The sequence below is a fragment of the Apodemus sylvaticus genome, chromosome 12 (genome assembly GCF_947179515.1).
Source record: "Apodemus sylvaticus chromosome 12, mApoSyl1.1, whole genome shotgun sequence".
Taxonomy (NCBI): Eukaryota; Metazoa; Chordata; class Mammalia; order Rodentia; family Muridae; genus Apodemus; species Apodemus sylvaticus.
In genome coordinates, this window is record NC_067483.1 from 90,009,369 (window position 1) to 90,027,972 (window position 18,604).

The 18,604-nt window shown below is 49.3% G+C and overlaps 1 protein-coding gene across 1 annotated transcript in view; it reads right to left on the bottom strand.

Moving 5' to 3' along the window:
- Positions 1–932: 932 nt before the first annotated feature.
- Capn2 (calpain 2) overlaps positions 933–18,604 on the bottom strand; it is a 48,831-nt gene continuing 31,159 nt past the window's right edge. The window contains exons 10-21 of the mRNA XM_052200195.1: positions 17,505–17,674; positions 15,905–15,916; positions 14,810–15,021; positions 13,047–13,083; positions 11,745–11,810; positions 10,382–10,439; positions 7,048–7,112; positions 6,112–6,180; positions 5,672–5,750; positions 4,422–4,538; positions 3,918–3,976; positions 933–1,915 (exon numbers count right to left, since the gene is read on the bottom strand). Coding sequence (XP_052056155.1) covers positions 1,892–1,915; positions 3,918–3,976; positions 4,422–4,538; positions 5,672–5,750; positions 6,112–6,180; positions 7,048–7,112; positions 10,382–10,439; positions 11,745–11,810; positions 13,047–13,083; positions 14,810–15,021; positions 15,905–15,916; positions 17,505–17,674 — 968 coding nt within the window. The 3' untranslated portion in view covers positions 933–1,891. The remainder of the gene's footprint in view (positions 1,916–3,917; positions 3,977–4,421; positions 4,539–5,671; positions 5,751–6,111; positions 6,181–7,047; positions 7,113–10,381; positions 10,440–11,744; positions 11,811–13,046; positions 13,084–14,809; positions 15,022–15,904; positions 15,917–17,504; positions 17,675–18,604) is intronic.

Below are 18,604 nucleotides of genomic sequence, written 5' to 3' on the forward strand. Positions count from 1 at the left end.
AGACCACCTTCCTCTCAGCTTCTTAAAGCAGGACCCCTGCCCTCACTCCCACCCCTCCCACCCGGCTCTAGAACTGCTGTCCTTATTGGAGTAACCACACTCTCTGCTGTCTCCTCACCTCAGGCTTCCTTCCATCACCTCCCTCCATCCAATCCCGTCTTCAGTCCTTTACCAACACTGCCCTGGTCACCCCTAGTCCTGAAACAACCCATTCCTCCCTATCCTGAAACCGCTCAGTGATGAACAGAGGAAGCTCATGCCAGTGACCCGGGTTAGTTCATACACACTCTCCAACGTCTTAGCCTTCCCAGCCTACTTTTAGCTGTGTTGGAGAAACCCATCTACTACTTGGTGCTATAATTCCCAAACTGGAGGTGGAGGCAGGAGGATCAGGAGTTCATGTCCAACTTTAGTTAGCTACATAGGTGCAGATCTGTCTGGGCTATATGAAGTCCTGTTATATATCCCCTGCCCCTAGGAGCCAGGGATCTGCCCACTAAGCTGTCCATGAAGTAGTGGGTAGTATTTCCCCCTCAGGCTACCTTTCTTTCCTTCCCATTTCGTGATTCTTCAAAGATCGCCAGCGACAGGCCTAGCCCTAGATGAGTGATTTAGTATGTGGGTTTCTCAGCTCCCATGCTGGTCCCCCAGCTATGGAGCCAGCAATGGTATAGAGAGTTTCCCAAAAGCCTTCCTAAGCCAGACCAAGCAGGCGAAATTAGGATTGCCCTCTCTGCCAGAATGATCAGAACTTCTGAACGAGAGTTTTAAAATGTTGTGCAATTCCATAGTTTAATTATAGGTGAGATGCCTTCTCAGTGTATGAATTTTCAGAGCAGCAGACCTCACTTAAGTAGAACCCAGCTGTTACCTGTGTGCTCATGAACCCTCCCATGGGGCCCACGCTCTACAAAGAAAAACAAGGCATGGTGTGACTGCGCTGTAACTCTTTATTAACAACAGTACGTTTGGAAGTAGATAAGGCAATATGTCTGTATGGCTGCTAGCATTTTCCCAGGATCAAGAAGCCAGCTTGGTTGTTTTAAGAAGATCTTCTGAGCCCTGTCCTCCCCAGCTGTGAGCACAATCCCTGGGGTTTATCTAGATCTTCTTGCAGACGGCACACCTGGCTCAGTTGGTCAGTAGAATGATCTCACTACTTACTACTTGATAGACCTAAATGTCTAAGGCCAAATATGGTCAAGGACTTGAGTTTAAGAATGATAAAGGTGTATAAAAACCTTCTTCTGTTAGAACCAAATGATGGAAGCATGCCCTTTTTTTAATTGGCATTTATTTTTTGAGATCAGGCCTTGCTAGGTAGCCCAAATTGACCTTGTGTCAGACAATACTGGCTCCTGGATTCTTTAGATACCTCCATCAGACTGGATTATTTAGATGCCTCCATCAAATTACTTCATCATTGTATTTCCCAGTTTGTTCAGGGTGAGCGGCAGTCTCTGGGCTGCTGTGGCAGATGCCATGATTGCATTTTAAAACTTAAAATTTCTTTAAATATTCCCATCAAGGCCTTGTGGCCTCTGAGACTGATTTACTGTTTGCCCAGTTATTTAAAGCTCTCTGCATTCCTTCTTGATTTAATATTGCTATGACCAGGACGATGTGGAGACGTGAAAAGGATATACAATTTACAGGCATAAAGCTTCCTTTGACCTTACCCAGGATTATGCAATTCGTTTGCATTTGGTTTAATGGTATGCAAATCTGCTACTCTGATATGTGAAAAGTTCATCTATCTCAGACGGTTATATTCTTCAGTTATAATCATCCGATGAAGTAAATGTTCCCGTAAATTGGAGGTCCAGATACAAAGTGTTTAAGTTTAGACATTGGCTGTTCCCTTCCACTGGAAGTCTTCAGGCATGTAACTTCAGAGTACTGAAAAACTCAGCCACTGTGTGAAGAAGGGGGAAAAAAGCATTCATTCAGGGAACGTCATTAAAATGAAAGACCTTCTAGGTGGCTTTGAATTATTCTGGAAGATGGCTGAACCCGAAAGCTTACCAAGGACTAAGACAGCAGTGTCCTAATGGTTTATTCTACCTACATTCTAGAGTCTAGCTTTAGAAGTTTGATGATTTGGGTGATTTGAACTGGTGGCCGTGTGGTAATAAATACATGGGAATAAATGGTGACACTCAAATAACATGTAAGCTAGCTTTACACACCTCTGCCTCAACACACCACATCAGAGGTTTGTTTGGGGAGCTGGTGTGATGGTGCATACCTTCAGTTATAGGGAGGCAGAGGTAGGTAGATTGCTGTGAATTTGAGGCTAGCCTGGGTTACATAGAGAATTCTGGGACAGCCAGGGCTACATAGTGAGAACCTGTCTCAAAAAAAAAATGGTTTGAGATGTGGATATCTAAACCACTGTTTTCAAAAAAGACATCTGAGGCCATGTAACCCACAACTGAGGTTGAAATCATGGAAGCCACTGCATAACTGAGGAGTGACTCTCTAGAGTCCTTGGCAATATCTCCTAGGGGATCTTTAGGAACCTGTGGATGGTAAGTGACTTGAAGGGTACGTGTTCCTTAGGAGATGGGAAGAGGCTGGTCAGCACAGACAGGCCAGTATGTGTGAGCAGGGAGTGGGATGGGGTGTCAGAGTTGCCTGTCCAGCAGAAATGAGAAATAGGCTGGTCTCTGGAACCTAGCAGGATGTGTTTCATGTTCCAGTTGTATTGACTTCCCTTTAAATTGCAGGCTTAGGCTAAGGGTGCTTTCCAGGTGATAAAATATATAGCTTTAAGCAACTGGTCATTTGTAACTGGTTAAAAGGTTTCCACTTGGATATGTGTACTTTACCACACACAGCAGAGCAGTGAACAGCTTTTTGAGTGTCAGAGTTCAAAATTCAAGAAAAAAAAAAGGTTGGCCCTGTCTTCATGCCATTCTCCCTCCCGAGTGACACGGAGAAGTAGCACACAGAAGTACTGCTCGTTACCCAGGACTGCATCTTTCTGTGAACTATACCCCACCAGGCTCTGGGACCAACTGGACTCATGTGGCCTTGGATTATCTGCTGATTTTAATGTTTTCTGCAGTGCTGGGACTTGAACCTGGGGCCTTGTAAGTGCTTAGCAGGCTCTCTACTACCCAGCCACTTTAGTGAGTGTGAGCCTTCTCTTAGCAGGATTACAAGGGGGATGTTCTATGCTTTGTTTTTGGTGATGCTGCCTACCACATTGACTTAGATTGGTCTCAGAGATGTGTTGTTGCATTCCAGACATGTACGCCTATCAAGGCATGTGACAGATATGTGTGATTGTTGTTAGTTTCCTTTTAAAGAGCAGAGAGTATAGAGAGAAGTATTTGTCCTAGAAAACGCTTTAAGTAGATTTGTACTATGAATGACAGCTCTTTCCAGAAGTCAGCCTGGATTCTCCCCTAAGGGTTTCTTTCATTCTACAAGCACATTCTTTCAGATACTGACCATCTGGTATACCCAGCCATCTGGTATACCCAGCCATCTGATATACCCAGCCATCTGGTATACCCAGCCATCTGGTATACCCAGCCATCTGGTATACTCGGCCACCTTAGTGTAACCCAGTGTTTATGCTCCAGTCAAAGCTCATGGGATGAGAGAGCCAGGTGTGCTTTCCTAGGTTGGAGAATCAGCAAGTCATTCAGAAATAGCAACTCCAAGTGCACCTTGGGACTTCCCAACCATTTACAGGCCACTCCCCAACAGACCAGAAAGAAATCCAGAAGCACAATTTCAAAAGAACGTCACCCTAGGAGCAGCCTGTTCAAGTCACCCTAGGAACAATCTGTTTAGGTCAGTTACCCCAGGAACAGCCTGTTGAGGTAGCCCTCCAGATAGCTTGTTCTGACCCATCTTGCAGCAGCCTTCCCAGGAGTCAGGGGTGATGTGAGCTGTTGACTTACCGAGATAAGGTTGAGCTCTATCGTTCCAGTGTTCTCAGGGTCCAGCTGCTTGAATATCTCTGCGGAGGGAGGTCAGGGTGTGAGACGTGAGGGAGTAGAGCTGCAGCCTACAGCAGGGTCCAGGGCTCAGCTGATTTCTGATGGATGCCACAAGCTACTACTGTTTCCTGCTGCCCCAGTTTAACAAAATGGAAATTTATTCTCTATTCACAGGCACATCCAGTGACTGCACCCCTGGTGAAGGACACGATAGGCCAGTGGTTCTCAAGCATCCTATCGCTGCCACCCTTTCATACAGCTCCTCATGGTGTGGTGACCCTGGCCATAAAATTATTTTTGTTGCTACTTCACAATCAGAAATTCACTACTGTTATGAATTATAATGTAAAAATCTGTGTTTTCCTACGGTCTCAGGCAAAACTTGTGGAAGGGTCGTTGAACCCCAGAGGTTGAGAACCACCAAGAGAGGCCTTAACTTAAGAGTGGATGCAAGGAGCCACCTACTGAATAGTGTTTCCAGCCGAACCAAACACCGGACAAAATTGTCAAAATCGATGATGAGGTCGTCGTCTGCAAAACGGGCAACGATGACTTGGTGGAGTTGACAGGGCAGCTTGAAACCTGGAGGGGAGTGGACAATGGATCATCAGATCTCTCTCTCTCTCTCTCTCTCTCTCTCTCTCTCTCTCTCTCTCTCTCGTACTTTATTTTTATATTTTTAACATTTGTATGTGTGTACCTGCTTTTCTATGTGTGTACCACCCGTATGCAGTACCTGCAGGTGCCAGAAGAGGGTGCTAGATCCCTGAGAGCTGGAGTTGTGGCCCAGTGTAGGTGTTGGGAACCAGTCAGTCCTTGTAGGAGCAGCAAATACTCTGAACCACTGAGCCGTCTTTCCAGCTCCCTGCACGGTGTAACACTTTAAATTACACCTGTAATTGCGTTTGTCCATGGGCAGTGTGGCTGGTTGGATTTGCAATGCAGCCCCTCCCGATGTTTCTTTCCTTTCTAAGCTATTCCACAACCCCGGTCTATTTCCTCGCTAACAAGCAAAGCTTTCGTCTGCTTTTCTGCAATGCTCTTGCTACTCTGTATTGATAATCATGATCCCTTTTTTTTTTTTTTTTTTTTTGCGAAGTTAGTTCTAAATCAGCTTGGAGATTAGTTTTAGGAAGATTTAGCTCTCACAGAGGACTGACTGTGGCAAACTAATTAATATTAAATCTTCCTTGTGAACTAAAAAGGAACTTCAACAGGCCCGTGGCTGGCTGGGCATGTTGACTGTATTTTCCAGCTTCCCTTGCTGTATGAGACCCTTTGAGCAAGTTCTGACCAATAATGTGTGTGAGCAGAAGTCAAGGGTTCCTTCAAAAGCAAGGAACCCTTTGTGTGTGGACTGACTGCCAGCATGTGCTGGTGGTGACCTGTTGTCCCAGATCCCTAAGCAGCAGACAGGAGAAGCCTGGGCTGCTAACAGTAGGAGGCCCCATCTCAGCCTTGGCTGCCTGAGGGGAGATGCACTCTGTTTAAACCACTGTTGTTTGGAGTCTCCTGTAGTCAGATTTGTCCTCAAAGCACAGAAGCTTCCTGTGTTGCTAGGTTCACACCCTAGTTACTGATGTCTGCTCTGCTGGGGCTTTCCTGAAGGCTGAGCTGATATAGTCAGATTCTACCAAATCAGCTTTGCAGGGAAAAAAAAGTGTGAGGAGTACACACACACACACACACACACACACACACACACAAAGCATTACCTGCTTCTTCTAGTGCTTTCCGCATCTCATAGGAATTCATGGTTCCAGACCTATCCACGTCGATTTCCCGGTAAATTTTCTGGAACATAAAATGTTCATTAGAACCATGACCCAAAGCAAAACAGATGTCAAGTTGTCTGTTAGGTGTGTGCTGAGTGGGCTTGAAGGGCTTCTATACAGGCTTCTCAGGAAACTCTCGACAGTGACCTTGTTTCTGGTCACTAATTAGGCAAAGGAAAGGCTAGGTTGCTTGCTAAGTCCTTGCTTTGTTTGGTTGTTTGTCATACAAGCGAACTTCACTTCTGCTGAGTTCCGCAGTGGATAAAGTTTAATTTCCTTGGAAATGTGCCCCTACCCTCCAGAACCATTACATCTTAAAGCATATACCTAGAATGTCCCCCAACACTCATCTACCCGCCCCTGGGTACCCAGGGCCCTACTTGGTATTTCTGAATCTTCGTCCAGAGGATGTAGAACTCCTTCAGGCCCAGCTTGCCACTCCCGTCTTCCTGCCCTCCGCTAAGGAAAGCTCCTGAAGTATGTAGTCACTGGGTACAACGCCCTCTGCTGGGCCTATGGGCTAGGCCTGCTGGTCTTCCCAACACAAACACAGGGAGGTTTCACAGAAGGATCTGCCTTTCACACTCTCGCATTTCCTCAAAAGGGAGCAGCAGGAAGGGTGTGATAGAGCCCCGCTGTCTGCTGACTGAGGAGCTGTGGGCCCCCAGATCTCACTAACAGTTTGTTATGAGTTGATAGATCTGGGCCCTTGACCATTAGTCGAGTATTTGAAGAGGCATCTTGTGAAGGGAGCGGTGTCATAGGTAGAGGCCGTGTGGCCAGTAGACATGGTGTGATAGAAGCTTGGATTGTTCCATCACTAAGCATTAGAAATAGACACAGAGCACGGCTAGTCTGCTCCAGGGTCAGGCGGGCATCCCGGAGGGACTGGGCCAGAGAGAACAAATAACAGAGGAGGCAGACAGCTTCATCTTCAGCTCTAGAAACCTTTTTGTTTGTTTGTTTGAGAAAGTTTTTCTATGTAGCCCAGGCTGACTTCAAACTGGAAATCCTCCTGCCTCCTGCTGTGTGCTGGAATTAATGGAATTATATCACCACACATGGTTTTAGAAGGAAATCTCGCCAAGGACACAGATTGAGGTCAGACCCACTAGGGTTTAGGGAAGCTCTGCTTAGGAAAAGGAAAAGAATGGTGTTACCCAAGAAGCCACCAGATATGGCAAGAGTATGGTCCGGGTTTCTAGCTCCAGACCTGCCTGTCCACGCCTCAAGCCTCTGAAGGCAGGGAAGGAGTGGACTTGCTTTCCCTTATCTGAGGAAGTAGGCTCTGTTCTCTGAAACACATCAAAGGATACATCCAGCATGTCCACCATGATCTTACAGGTCTCAATGCTGAAGCCGTCTGACTTGATGTCTTGGCCTAAAAGATAAAATACATGTGTGGGGAGAGCCTTCCAGACTAGCACTGTCTCCCAGAACTTTCTACAAAGATAAACATGTCCTTCCTCTGCGGTGGCCACTATGACAGCCAATCGGATCACTTTAGTCATGTGTGACTGGCGGCCAAACAAGGGCAGTACAGAGGGTCTTACACATGTTTGATTTCTTTGTATAACTGCCATGGACTGTCAGGGTTTAATATCAAAATAAGTAAAAGAATAAAAAAAATGACTGGACCTTTTGAGCTTTGTGATTGATCCCAGGTGGGCTTCAAACTCATCCCTTCTTCTGCCTCCCAAGTGCTGGGATTATAGGCATGTGCTACCACACCTGGGCATGGCTGAGCCTTTAGATGCTGGCAGGGTGGAAAACTGCCTGTGGTCACGCACATAGCCAGAGAGCACGTGTGTCCACTGTAGGCTCTGAGCAGAGACACAAAGGCCATCTGCAGACAGCTGTGTCTCTGTCCGAGATGACAGAGAGATCTGAGGACCCAGAACCTACTGCACTTGACTAGGTGAGTCCATTGGTGGCAGCAGGTGGTTTGACTCTTGTCACGCTCCCCATGGACTTCACAAGGAACAACTGTGTGTGTGTGTGTGTGTGTAATGAGGATGATAGTAATGTGTGTGCATGATGGACATGTATGTGTGGATGGGTATGTACTAGGTCTCATGGTACATACAAGTTGGGACAGCCTTGGGCGTCAGTACTAACCTTTGACTGTGTTTGAGACAGGGTCTCTTTGTTGTTAGCCCCTGCGGATGCTAGACAGGGATGCCCACAAGATTCTGGGGACTTTTGTCACCATCTCCCAGCTCACCATAGGAACACTGGGTAACAGGTGATGCTACTGTGCCTGGCTTTACATAGGTTCTAGGGATTCAACCTCAGGCCCTCATACCAGCATGGCAAGCACGTTACCCCCATCCCGTCTCTCCAGGCCACAAGGGATAACCCTTCTGGTGATGTCTTTGTAGAATATTTGGGCCTACGTTCCGATATTAAACTTGTTCCACTAGACGGCAACCCATTGTCCAGGATGGCCATGAGGCTGTGTGGGGACACTTGGGCGGAAGGCCGGAGTCACCAGGCAGGCAGGGGAGGGGCCTGAGCTCAGCAACACTTGCTTTCCTTCAAGTAAGAGCAGGCTGGACCAAGCATGGCCTAGCGCTTCCTGCATTCCAGCTGTGAGAGACAAAGACACCCTGTCTTCTGCGTGCAGTCCAGCCAACATCTGAGGAGTCCTCTGACCATCCTTGTGCCAGGCAGCCACAAGGGTAAAGACTATTATTCTCTTGTCCTGGAAGAGGGAGAGCGTGGCTGAGCTCAGTGCTGGGAAAATGCTGCACTGGCCTCCCTGGGTGCTGGCTCCAGCCAACCACTCTGACTGCTGACTGTTCTGCTAAGCACAGGCACTGTCCTATAGCTTTTGGTTCATGAGGCTGCAACTCATTGTCTCCCGTGTCTGTGAGGGACACACACCAAGTCTGGAAGATCCTACGGGTCCTTGGGCTATTCTTTGGCTTTAAAACAAGAATTTACATTTATCCCGAGGGGTCAAGCAGGAGGCCATCTGGTGGCATCAGATGGACAGGCAGCCCCTGGAGTCTATGGGACATCCCTGCTGACTGGATAGAGCTGATGATCGGAATGTGTGTGTCTATTTCTGATCCGCACGACTTCAAGCACTGCATGCTAATAACTCCACTCTCCTATCAGGAGCATCACGATTTGTAAGGCTTTGAGGTGGGAGAAGTATACTTTCCCTCTTCTCTAGGGATGAGCAACAGCAGGGGAGGGGAACATTGGTCTTTGGATAACTTCTTATCTAAGAAACAGCTCGAAAAGCTGGCATGGTTGATCACACCTGTAATCTCAATCCTTACGAGCCCAAGGCAGGAGGTCTGCTATGAGATCAAGACCAGCATGGGCTACATGCCGAGTTCAAGGAGGGCATTCTAGGCTACAGAAGGAGACCCCATCTCAAAGCCTGAGAGGCCATCAAGATGGGCCACCAGGTAAAGGTGCCTGTCAGCAAGCCCGATGACCTAAGTTTAATCTCTAGAACCCATATCGTGGAGCAAAAGAACAGTTCCTGCACATGGTCCTTTACATGTGCACTGTGGCATTCATGTGCACATACATGCACACACACATGTGTACATATATGTACACACACTTATGTGTATATATTCGTATACATACAATATGTGTACATATGTGTACATACACTTATGCGTATATATGCGTATACATACAGTATGTGTACATATGTACATGCACACACATGTAAACACATACACATGTGCATACACACGTGTACACACATACATGTATGCACATATATATGTGTACACAATACATGTGTGTACATGCATGTGTACACATATACATATGCATGCAGATACATAATGTAAGTGCAAAATGTAATGTAAAAAAATAATAGCTATACTTTTTTAAAGCAAAAAAATAAAAAATAGCCATAAGCTTAAAAAGAAAAAAGCTGGCGATCACTTGGCACTGCCTCGTCCCAGCCTCCACCTAGCCTTCTTCCCTCCTCTATGGATGCCTCTGACGCGGGCCTGAGCATGTATTTCCAGAATCTAGACATTATTTATTTGTTCTATTGGCTCAAATGAATTGATGCTCATTTAATTTAAGGTGGGGAGTTGAAGCTTTGCAATCTATCTCTCTTAGCCTGTGGGTAAGATAGCATATCGTCAGCCATTCTGGCCAATCAGTGACAGGCGACCTCTACCCTAGGTATGCAGAGAATGTAGGCACTAAGGACCCTGGTGCGATCCTCTGGGCTGACTTAGCCTTTTCTTACCAGCTGGTCAGTATAAGAGCTTCCATTTGCAGCATGCAGGCAGATTTTATGTGTTTATGTGTTATCTCGTGAGTATTCAACCAGTCATAGTGTGCCTAGTTTGCCGATGGGGTGGGGGGAGTCTGACAGGTGGTCTCACTTGGCTTAGATCACAGAGCTCATACGTGGAAGAACGTGGTTTTGATCTGTGCTCTCCAGACCCGGGAGCCTCTGCTCTAGAACATTACCCCTCCCAGAGCCTGCTCCGTCCGTCCTATTCCTCCCCAGTGCTGACACTGCAGAGGTCATACTGGTGTAGAAGCAGAGAGCGATGGCTTAGCCACAGCTGCTGACTTGTGCCTGCAGGGGGAGGCCCATGTCCCCCCGTGTCCAAATCGGGAAGAGTGTGACGATGGATTTGCAAAGGGGACACTTACGCTTGGCTAGAACTCTTCTCAAGATGGTCTGCAGCTCAAAGGCAGAGATCTCTGCATCCTGTGGAGGTATGACCAGAATATGATTATGGGCTCCCCGTGGGAGCTGGGTGAACCACCGTGAACATTTTAAGTGGTTAGCATCTTAGCAATGCAATCCTGAATGCACTGTTAACAACCTGAGTGGTGTTGGTGCGGCTGCCCCCAGCCTACACTGGGCACTGCCCTGGCTCATGTTTAGCATTCTATTAGAATGTAGGGGACATACAAGGGCTGTCAGTCACACTTTCTCTGTGGCAGCCTAGTCCTCTCTAACCATCCCTCCTGCCCGGCAGGCCTTCTCTACCCTCTACAACTCAGACTTTGGGCTTCCTGAAGATCAGCCATTTCCTGGGCCACCTTTTCTGGCCTCTGTGGGAGAGGATGTGCCTAGTCCTACAGTGACTGGCTAAATAGCAAGGGGGGGGGGTGGATACCTGGTGGGGGGTCCTCATCAGAGAAGGGGAGGGGAGAATGGAGGAAGGATCTGTGTGAGGAGGTACTGGGGAAGACAGGGGACAGATAAGTGAATAAATAAATACATTAATGAAAAAATCAGCCATTTCCAAGATGGTTCATCTCCTCTCTGGGGTCACTTGTCAGGTTCCTCAGACATGGTCCAGCTAACCCTGTTCACTTAGATGTGTTTGTGTAATTTATGTAACCTGGATAAGGCCCAGTGTGGTGTGTGTGTGTGTGTGTGTGTGTGTGTGTGTGTAGAGATATGTGTGCTTCAGTCAATGGGGATGGTAAGTTTCTCTGAGGCCCCTTCCCTTGAGAAACTGAGGGGAAGGAGACAGGTGGTGTCTCAGCGTGAATGGCATCTGGCTTAGCACCATGATGTGCTTCCTGGTTACACAGGAGAGAGCTATGCAATGGAGAAGGACGCTTTGCTTCTGGAGTTGGTGGGAAGAAAGGGCAGACTGGCTCTGTCTTGGGGCTGTGGAGCTAGGGAACTATTTCAAGAAAAAGGCAAGTAATGCTATGGTGTAACTGCTTATATTCTGGAGGAATGGGACCCTTCTCTCTCAGGTATGTTTAGGGAGGTCAATACTGGGAGTCAGATTCCATGTCTCCGCTGGTGTGGGACAGGGAGGTCACAGAAAAACCTCAAAGTGAGACTCTTATGGAGAGCAGAGCAGAGCCAGGGCTGTCCCGGAAGCCAGCAGAGGGCTTGAGAGGATGTGGGCAAAGGGTGCTGAGCTAAGGGTTTGAGTGATGGTGACAATTCTTCAGCTTTTGCTGGGTTTGCTCTCCTCCCCCTTAGACGAAGTCTCCTCTGGGAAATCACTTCTCCTTTGTGTCACCGGACCCTGGTGACACCTACCTCCCCAGCCAGCTGAACGAAGAGCCTTCTGAATCCGTCATCAATGTCCTCCTCATTGGCGTCGATCTAGGTGAAGACACAGAAATAGGAAATGGGCTAAAGGGGAGATTGATAGCAAGGGCCCCTTCCCCTTCTATAGTGCCCCCACTCTACCCCCCAATTTCCAGTCTTCCTGTCCCTCAGTCTAGAATTCTAAGGCTACTGGGCTTACAATGAATGGCAGTGTGAAGAATTGATTATTTTGTTTTGTTTTGAGACAAGGTCTCATATAACACAGGCTGGCCCCAAACTTTTTATGTACTTGATAGATGGCCTTGAATTCCTGATCCCATATGCCAGAATTACAGGTATGTGTCACCACATCTTTTAAGATTTTTTTTCCTTCTCAAGACAGGATCTCAAAGAGTCTAGGGTGGCCTTGAACTCACTGCAGAGCCAACGATGCTTTGAACTCTTCATCCTCCTGCCTCTACCTCTTCTGTGCTGAGATCACAGGTGTGCACCACCATGCCCAGCTGAGATCACAGGTATGCGCTACCATGCCCACCTAAGGCGCTTTGTTTTGGTTTGGTTTGGTTTGGCTAAGGCTCATGCGAGGGAGTGGAAACCACAGGGCAGGGAGGTTACCCTTTAACTTCTTGTAATCCCAAGAATCTTTAATATTTAACTAAAATGACCTTGTATGGTCACTCCAACAGGAACCAAGTGGAATACTGTGGAACAGTTTAGTCAATTACAAACCATTTGGTGTCTCGCTGGGTATATATGACAAGCACCAGACTTCAGCAACTATGATCCAATCAGAGTCTTCTCAGGGCCTCCCTCAGAGAGAGGAAGTAGGACTCCCTTCCTTTCTCTAGCCTGTGGTACTTTTACTCAGCTTGGCTAAGACTGGGCCTTGGGTGAAATTCCTGTATTACATCCCTAAAAGCCCTTCAGGATTTACCCTGAGCCATTCTTAGAACTCTCAGAAACTTGAGGAATCTTGTCATCCTTTGAGTCCATTTTATAGATGATAAAAGCGAGGTTGAGCAAGGAGGGGGGGGTGACCAAAGCCCAGCCTGTTTACTGTAGCATTGGTGATCTGTCCTTCCCCACTCCCACCCCCACCCCTCACCCTCACCCTTCACCCCCGCACACCAATAACCTGGACTTTAATGATCGAGAGACTGACTGGCTGTAGCCTGGCTTAAACTGTCTTCACAGAGTCCAAGGGGTGCCCAGCCCCCCACAGTGTTTTTGCTCTATCACATTCTGTGTGTCCATCAACTGCGCAGAGTTAGAGAGTTAAGGAAGAAATACCTCTTCAATGTTGGCCTCGATTTCATCATCAACAGCTCTGGAAACAGAAGGGTATGTTGTTACTAGAGCACTGGGGAGCGTGATGTTACTAGAGTGTTACTCGAGTACTGCAGATGTCGCTCTATGAGACGGGACAGCAGCGTTCACACCCAGCTTGCTGTGGCAGAGGGGGTCTCTGTACCCCGAGTTTCTGTGATAACACGGCTCCATGGCAGCAGTAGCCAGGGCAGAGATACTTCATTGGTTTGGGGTCTTTACCAAGCATCTTCCTGTGTGGTTGGTATAGAGCAAGGGCTCTGGTACTCACTTAGCTGGCTGGGCAGTTTCTTGACACCTGTTTCTTTGCTTTGTTTTTTTTTTAAGTGCTGGGGGCCTCGCAATGCTGCGTAAGCACCCTACCACTGAGGGACATCTCTAGTCTCAAAGGACAACTTTGAAGTTCTATCTAAAACCTTTGCCAGGAAAAACCTGTCATATTTGCTTGTGGGAACCTCTGACTCCATCCCTCATTGGGCTGGAGCAAGCCATGTGGAACCTGATGACAAAGTTAGCTTCCTCTCACACCGTCTCTTACACAGCTGGGTCCTTTGGTGAGGGTACTTAAGCCCAGAGAGCTCTCCTTGGGTGCCTGTAATCTTAAACTAGGTTACTAGGAACCCCACCTGCAGGCCTGAAGCGTCACGAGAAGGTAAAGGGACTTAGAAGAGCTGCTAGCTGGGATCTGCAGTAGGTTGGCTATGCTAGCTCAGGGCAGCAGCTTTGAGTGGCAGGAAGCTTACCCTTCCCTGGGAGAAGGGCAGGATAGGGTTTGACCACGAGTGGTGCCTTCACAATGATATTAGGGCCTGACTCCATCTCATCGGTGGAGACGAAGCTGGACACACTGGGATTCCCGCAGTGAGATGACCCAATAGGCCCTTTCCCCGCAGCAGGCTTCAATCAAACAAGAGGACCAGACATGGCAGGAGCCACTGCCATGCTCAAGTGGCATTGATTGGTTCACAGCTGGGAACTGAAGCTCTTTCTGTCTTGTGTATTGTCTTGAAGCAAAGGTTCCCTGGTCCCTCTCCCTCCATCTCTTCCCTTTCACAGGAGGTGATGGGTAGAGGCTGGCCTGTGCCTACTCCTCAGACACAATCTATGGGACCTTTGGGTCTTTGGCAAAGGTTGTCCCAACTATGGTTCCCCAGAACGTCCTTGTTCCTGTCCTTCCCATTTTGTCCCTGGTCCCCCCAACAGTGCCGGGGTCCCCCCCCAGCCTTTCAGTGATCTTGCTTTGGCTTACACTGTCCAGGGGTGGTTCTGTCTGCTGGTTAAATGACTGACACAGTGACAGGGTAGCAGATGCTTCTGTGAGCTGAGGGCACAGGGACAATAGTGGGAGCTTGTGATATCTACCTAAAAGGCTCCACCAGAGACTTCTTGACTAAAACTGGGAAGGTTTCAGACATCAACATTGTCAATTACACATAACCTGGGAAAGCAAGGGTTATGCTGGGTGTGGGCTCCTAGAGGGTATACATGGGCCATTATGATAATATTAACAACTGGTAATTCATAGGCAGACTGTGAAACTGGACTGCAAGCCACTCACTTCCCAGCTGCCCCTGTCCCAACGTAGCATGTGCTGCATGGCTTTTCCCTTGAGAAGAGCCTTCAGAGCTCTCCAGCCCTACACTGACCTGCCAAGTGCTGCTGGTATTAGAGAAAAAGAAAGGCGCAGGGCAGACCAGGGCGGGTCAGGGAGAGGGAGCGGAACCTACTGGTAGTCAGCCTTCTTCTCCGAGAAGACTCGGATGCAGAAGTCGCCATCCTTGTGGGGCTCGAAGGTGGAAGGAACGAGGACATACTCTCCCGGGGGCAGCTTGAAGCGGTTGAGGACCTCCCGGAGGTTGATGAAGGTATCTGACCGCTCCCTGGCGCGGGTTGTGAGGAAAAAGTTCTTGCCGAGGTGGATGTTGGTCTGGCCTGTTAGCTGATGGTTAAACAAAGCAGTGAGGAAGGAGCTCACAAGCTTGTCACGTTCGTCCCCCCCCCCCCCCCCCGAGGGACAATGGAGACGATGCCTGGATCATTTTAGATGGGAATCGAAATTTCCACCCCGAGCATCACATGACTGGTAAGGAGCTCAGGCATGACCAACTGTGACAGGAACACCCCTTTCCCATCCACCTCGCTCTAGGTGACAATCGGGTGCCAGAGGCCCCTCCCTCACAAAAGGGTCCAGGTCAGTTCCGTGTTGTGTTTCACACGCCAGCAAAAGGAAAGACAAGGCAGAGAAAGGAGCCCAGCTGTCAAACTAGATGTAGCCCAAGGCTGAGCCCCCAACTCAGTAACGCTCAGCTGTCTATCTGAGTGCCCACGGATGGGTCAGGGCACCGGGCTGGCCATTTATTAAATGAGTCACCTGACTGCTATGCACTTTATTACTGTTAACTGTGGCCTTCTGTAGCCCAGTTCATGCCCACAGTGCCCGGGGGGTGGCGGCTGATTACTTACACTGGAAAAGAAAGCAAAGTTCAGAGAGAATATGTCATGCGTGGAAGGTCACACAGTCCGGGAGTTGCTTCTGCTCCCCTCCCCCACCCTGCTCGTTCTCACGGCTGCTCTAGGGTCATGAGGGAACAGCAAGCACTAATGAACTCTAGATAGGTAGCCCTGAGCTTGGTCCCGCTGGCCCCGGAGTTGAAGCCACCTGCACGGGGCCTCCACGGGGCCTCTGCAAGGGCCAAGGGCTCATTCCTCAGCCGCCAGCCCCCTCCGAAGCTCCCACTACTCCTTAAGTTCAGGTTGGCTAAGCCTCAATCTTGTTGGCAGGCGGAGGCCTGGGGTCGGGGAATGACATGTGCCAGACGTACCTCCTCTGGGACCTGAAAAACAAAAAAAAAAAAAAGGAGGCCGGGTTCAGATTTGGGGAGCAGAGTATGAACACATTAGCACTGTGCCCCCACTCTTCACCGAGTGTTTCCTAGGTAGCTCCGGCGCTGTTAACTAGGTCACCACTGCAACTCAAAGTACGTAGGCCACATTGGAAGGAAACCCTCCTAGGGCCAGTGGTCTGGTGGATGGGCCCTTACCACCCACCATTCATGCGTGTGGTGACTTGCTTTGGTCACCAGCTGGCTGTGTGGAAACCCGCACTTACTTCTTGCTCAGGGAAAGTAGGGTTGGGTGGAGATGAAGGAAACCAGTCCCATCCGGTCTGTATGTATCTCCTCCACTAAGCCACTTTCCCTCACTGGCCTTAGTTTTCTAACATGTCAAACATGGATAACATCCTGCCCAACTCTGAAAGCTCATGCCTGGACTTCCAAGTACATAGCAGACTTTGCATTTTTGAGCTATTCCGCCCAAGTCCTCAGCTTCTGTTTCAGAGGCTGAGAGTCCAGGGACTGTGAATACTTTGTAACTGATGGTTTCTGTCCAACCCCATGGCTCAGGTTGGTGGGTGGGGCTCAGATAAGCAGCCAATCAGGAGCAGCTACGTTGCAGGTGATGCGCACAGGAGCGGGACCTCTTCCCTGATGCCTAGTTTGGTTTCCCAGTGTGCTAGGAGTGTACCTGGAGTATGTGGGCAGAGGCCAGGCTTGGTAATATTTACCATTTCCCAAAGTCGTGTTCAGCCTACCACGTGACCTTGATAAATACGGGGCTGAGGGAATGCTGGCCTTGCAGAACTAGGAAGAGTCCAGCAAATTGCAGGATTTCACTCACTAAACAAAAAGGCACCTGTGCAGCCACCCTGAGGTCTTCCACGCTCCTCTCATCTGCCAAGCAAGGCCCTGTTTTCTGCCGCTGAGCCCTCACATGGAATCAGGTCTCCTGGCTGTAGCTCTTAGCTTGAAGAAGAGAGATGGCCTCGACAAGGCTGTCCCTCTGGCGCAGTCGAGCAGGTGGGGCTTTGGCGTGAAATGACAGAGGACCCCTTGAGCAGTAAGGGGCCTGTGGGACCAGAGCTGTAGCCAGCAGGCCCCTGGGGAGCACAGTGACCCTTCTTTATCCTGTTGTGGGCTCTTGCCCATCCAGGCCAAAGACTTGGCTGGTCTCTGACCATTAGGACCTGTTGGCTTAGCCCAGTCCTCACTGTGTGTGCTCTGGAATATTCTGTTCTAGCTTAAGTCTTTTCTATTCTTTTGAGTTTGCTGGCCCAACCAGAATTCCAGGACTAGGGGATGGGAACAGGGACACAGAGGTCTTTTCCAAGCACGGACTCCCAAGAGCGTAGCTATGGGAACCCAAAGAGGGGTCAGGAGTCCCCGGGGACACAAACAGCTGTCCAGACACTGGGTCAGCTACTGCTAAGTCTGGCTGTGCTGGCATCTCTATTTTGGCCTAAGTTCCCGGTCCTCTTGTCTTGTTCCAAGTCTTGCCTCTGGGGTCTGTGTGGCTGGGGCTGGGAGAGGGGACGCAAGGGGAGGGAGGGAAAGCAGAGCTCCGCCCATCCCCTCCTCTGCCCACCTCATAGATGCCAAAGCCAATGGTGTGCATGTCCTCGCCCATCTTCCTCTGCCGCCGCCGGTGCTTCTGGATGAGACCCACCAGGAAGGTACAGCCCCTCTCCCCGTCCTCCTCATCTTCATCTTCCTCCTCCAGCTTGATTAGGTACTGAGGGTTCATCCAGAAGGTATCTGTGGAACAGGGTCAAAGGAAGCCAGCCCTGAATAAATGTCCAGGAGCTGAGAACTGGGGTGGGCGTGGCCTTGTGCCTGGAGCTGAGACCTGGGGTGGGCGTGGCTGGAGGTGGTCGGTCAAGGATGAGAAAAAAGGAGCCAGTGGGAGCCGAGGAAGCCCAGAAGAGGCCAAAGGCAACCCCTTAGAAGGAGTAGCTACTGACAGAGGTGGGATCTGTCTGCTGCTGTCGCGAGGGGACTGCTTCCTCCGGCTCTCTCCTCTGGCACGGGGTTCTTACAGCTCAAGCTGGCCTCAAACTTGCTTATGTCTCTGAGGATGAGCTTCAGTTTCTGATCCTCCTGACTCTACCTCCTCGGTGCAGGGATTGTAAGTACTAGGGACTGAAACCAGGGCTCCCGGCATGCTAGGTGATCAGTCCATCAGGGTTCCGTTCTTGGTCTCATTACAAAGTCTTCACAAAGGCTTATCACCCAGGTCATAGCACATGGGGGAGGGGGCACTGGGCTCCTGCCACAGTGAATCTCAGAAGGACCTAAATCAGGAATTGATCTCTTTTGCCCTTATGCTGGCTTGCCTTGGTGCTCCCTGAGGACATCTTCCCACAGGGCGCCTGTCTTTTGGCCCCCACCCCTCTGCAAATACAAAAGCGAGAAAGCATCTGTCTCTTACTCATCCTCATGGTGCCTGTACCACCCGTACTTCCAAAGCCCATCTGCAGGAAGACACTGAGTCCCCCATCTGCGTGCCTCCCATCCCTCGCGCAGTGACCTCTGGAGTAGAATTAGAAGCACGGTCTCGCAGTGTTGGCGGCCATGTCACAACTGCTTCTTTAATCTCAGTTGTGTTGGCACACACTCACTTGTGTAGGAAGCTCTAGGGTACCTCAGTGGCACCGAGTAAGTACCGTTGAGGCAGAGCATCCCCAA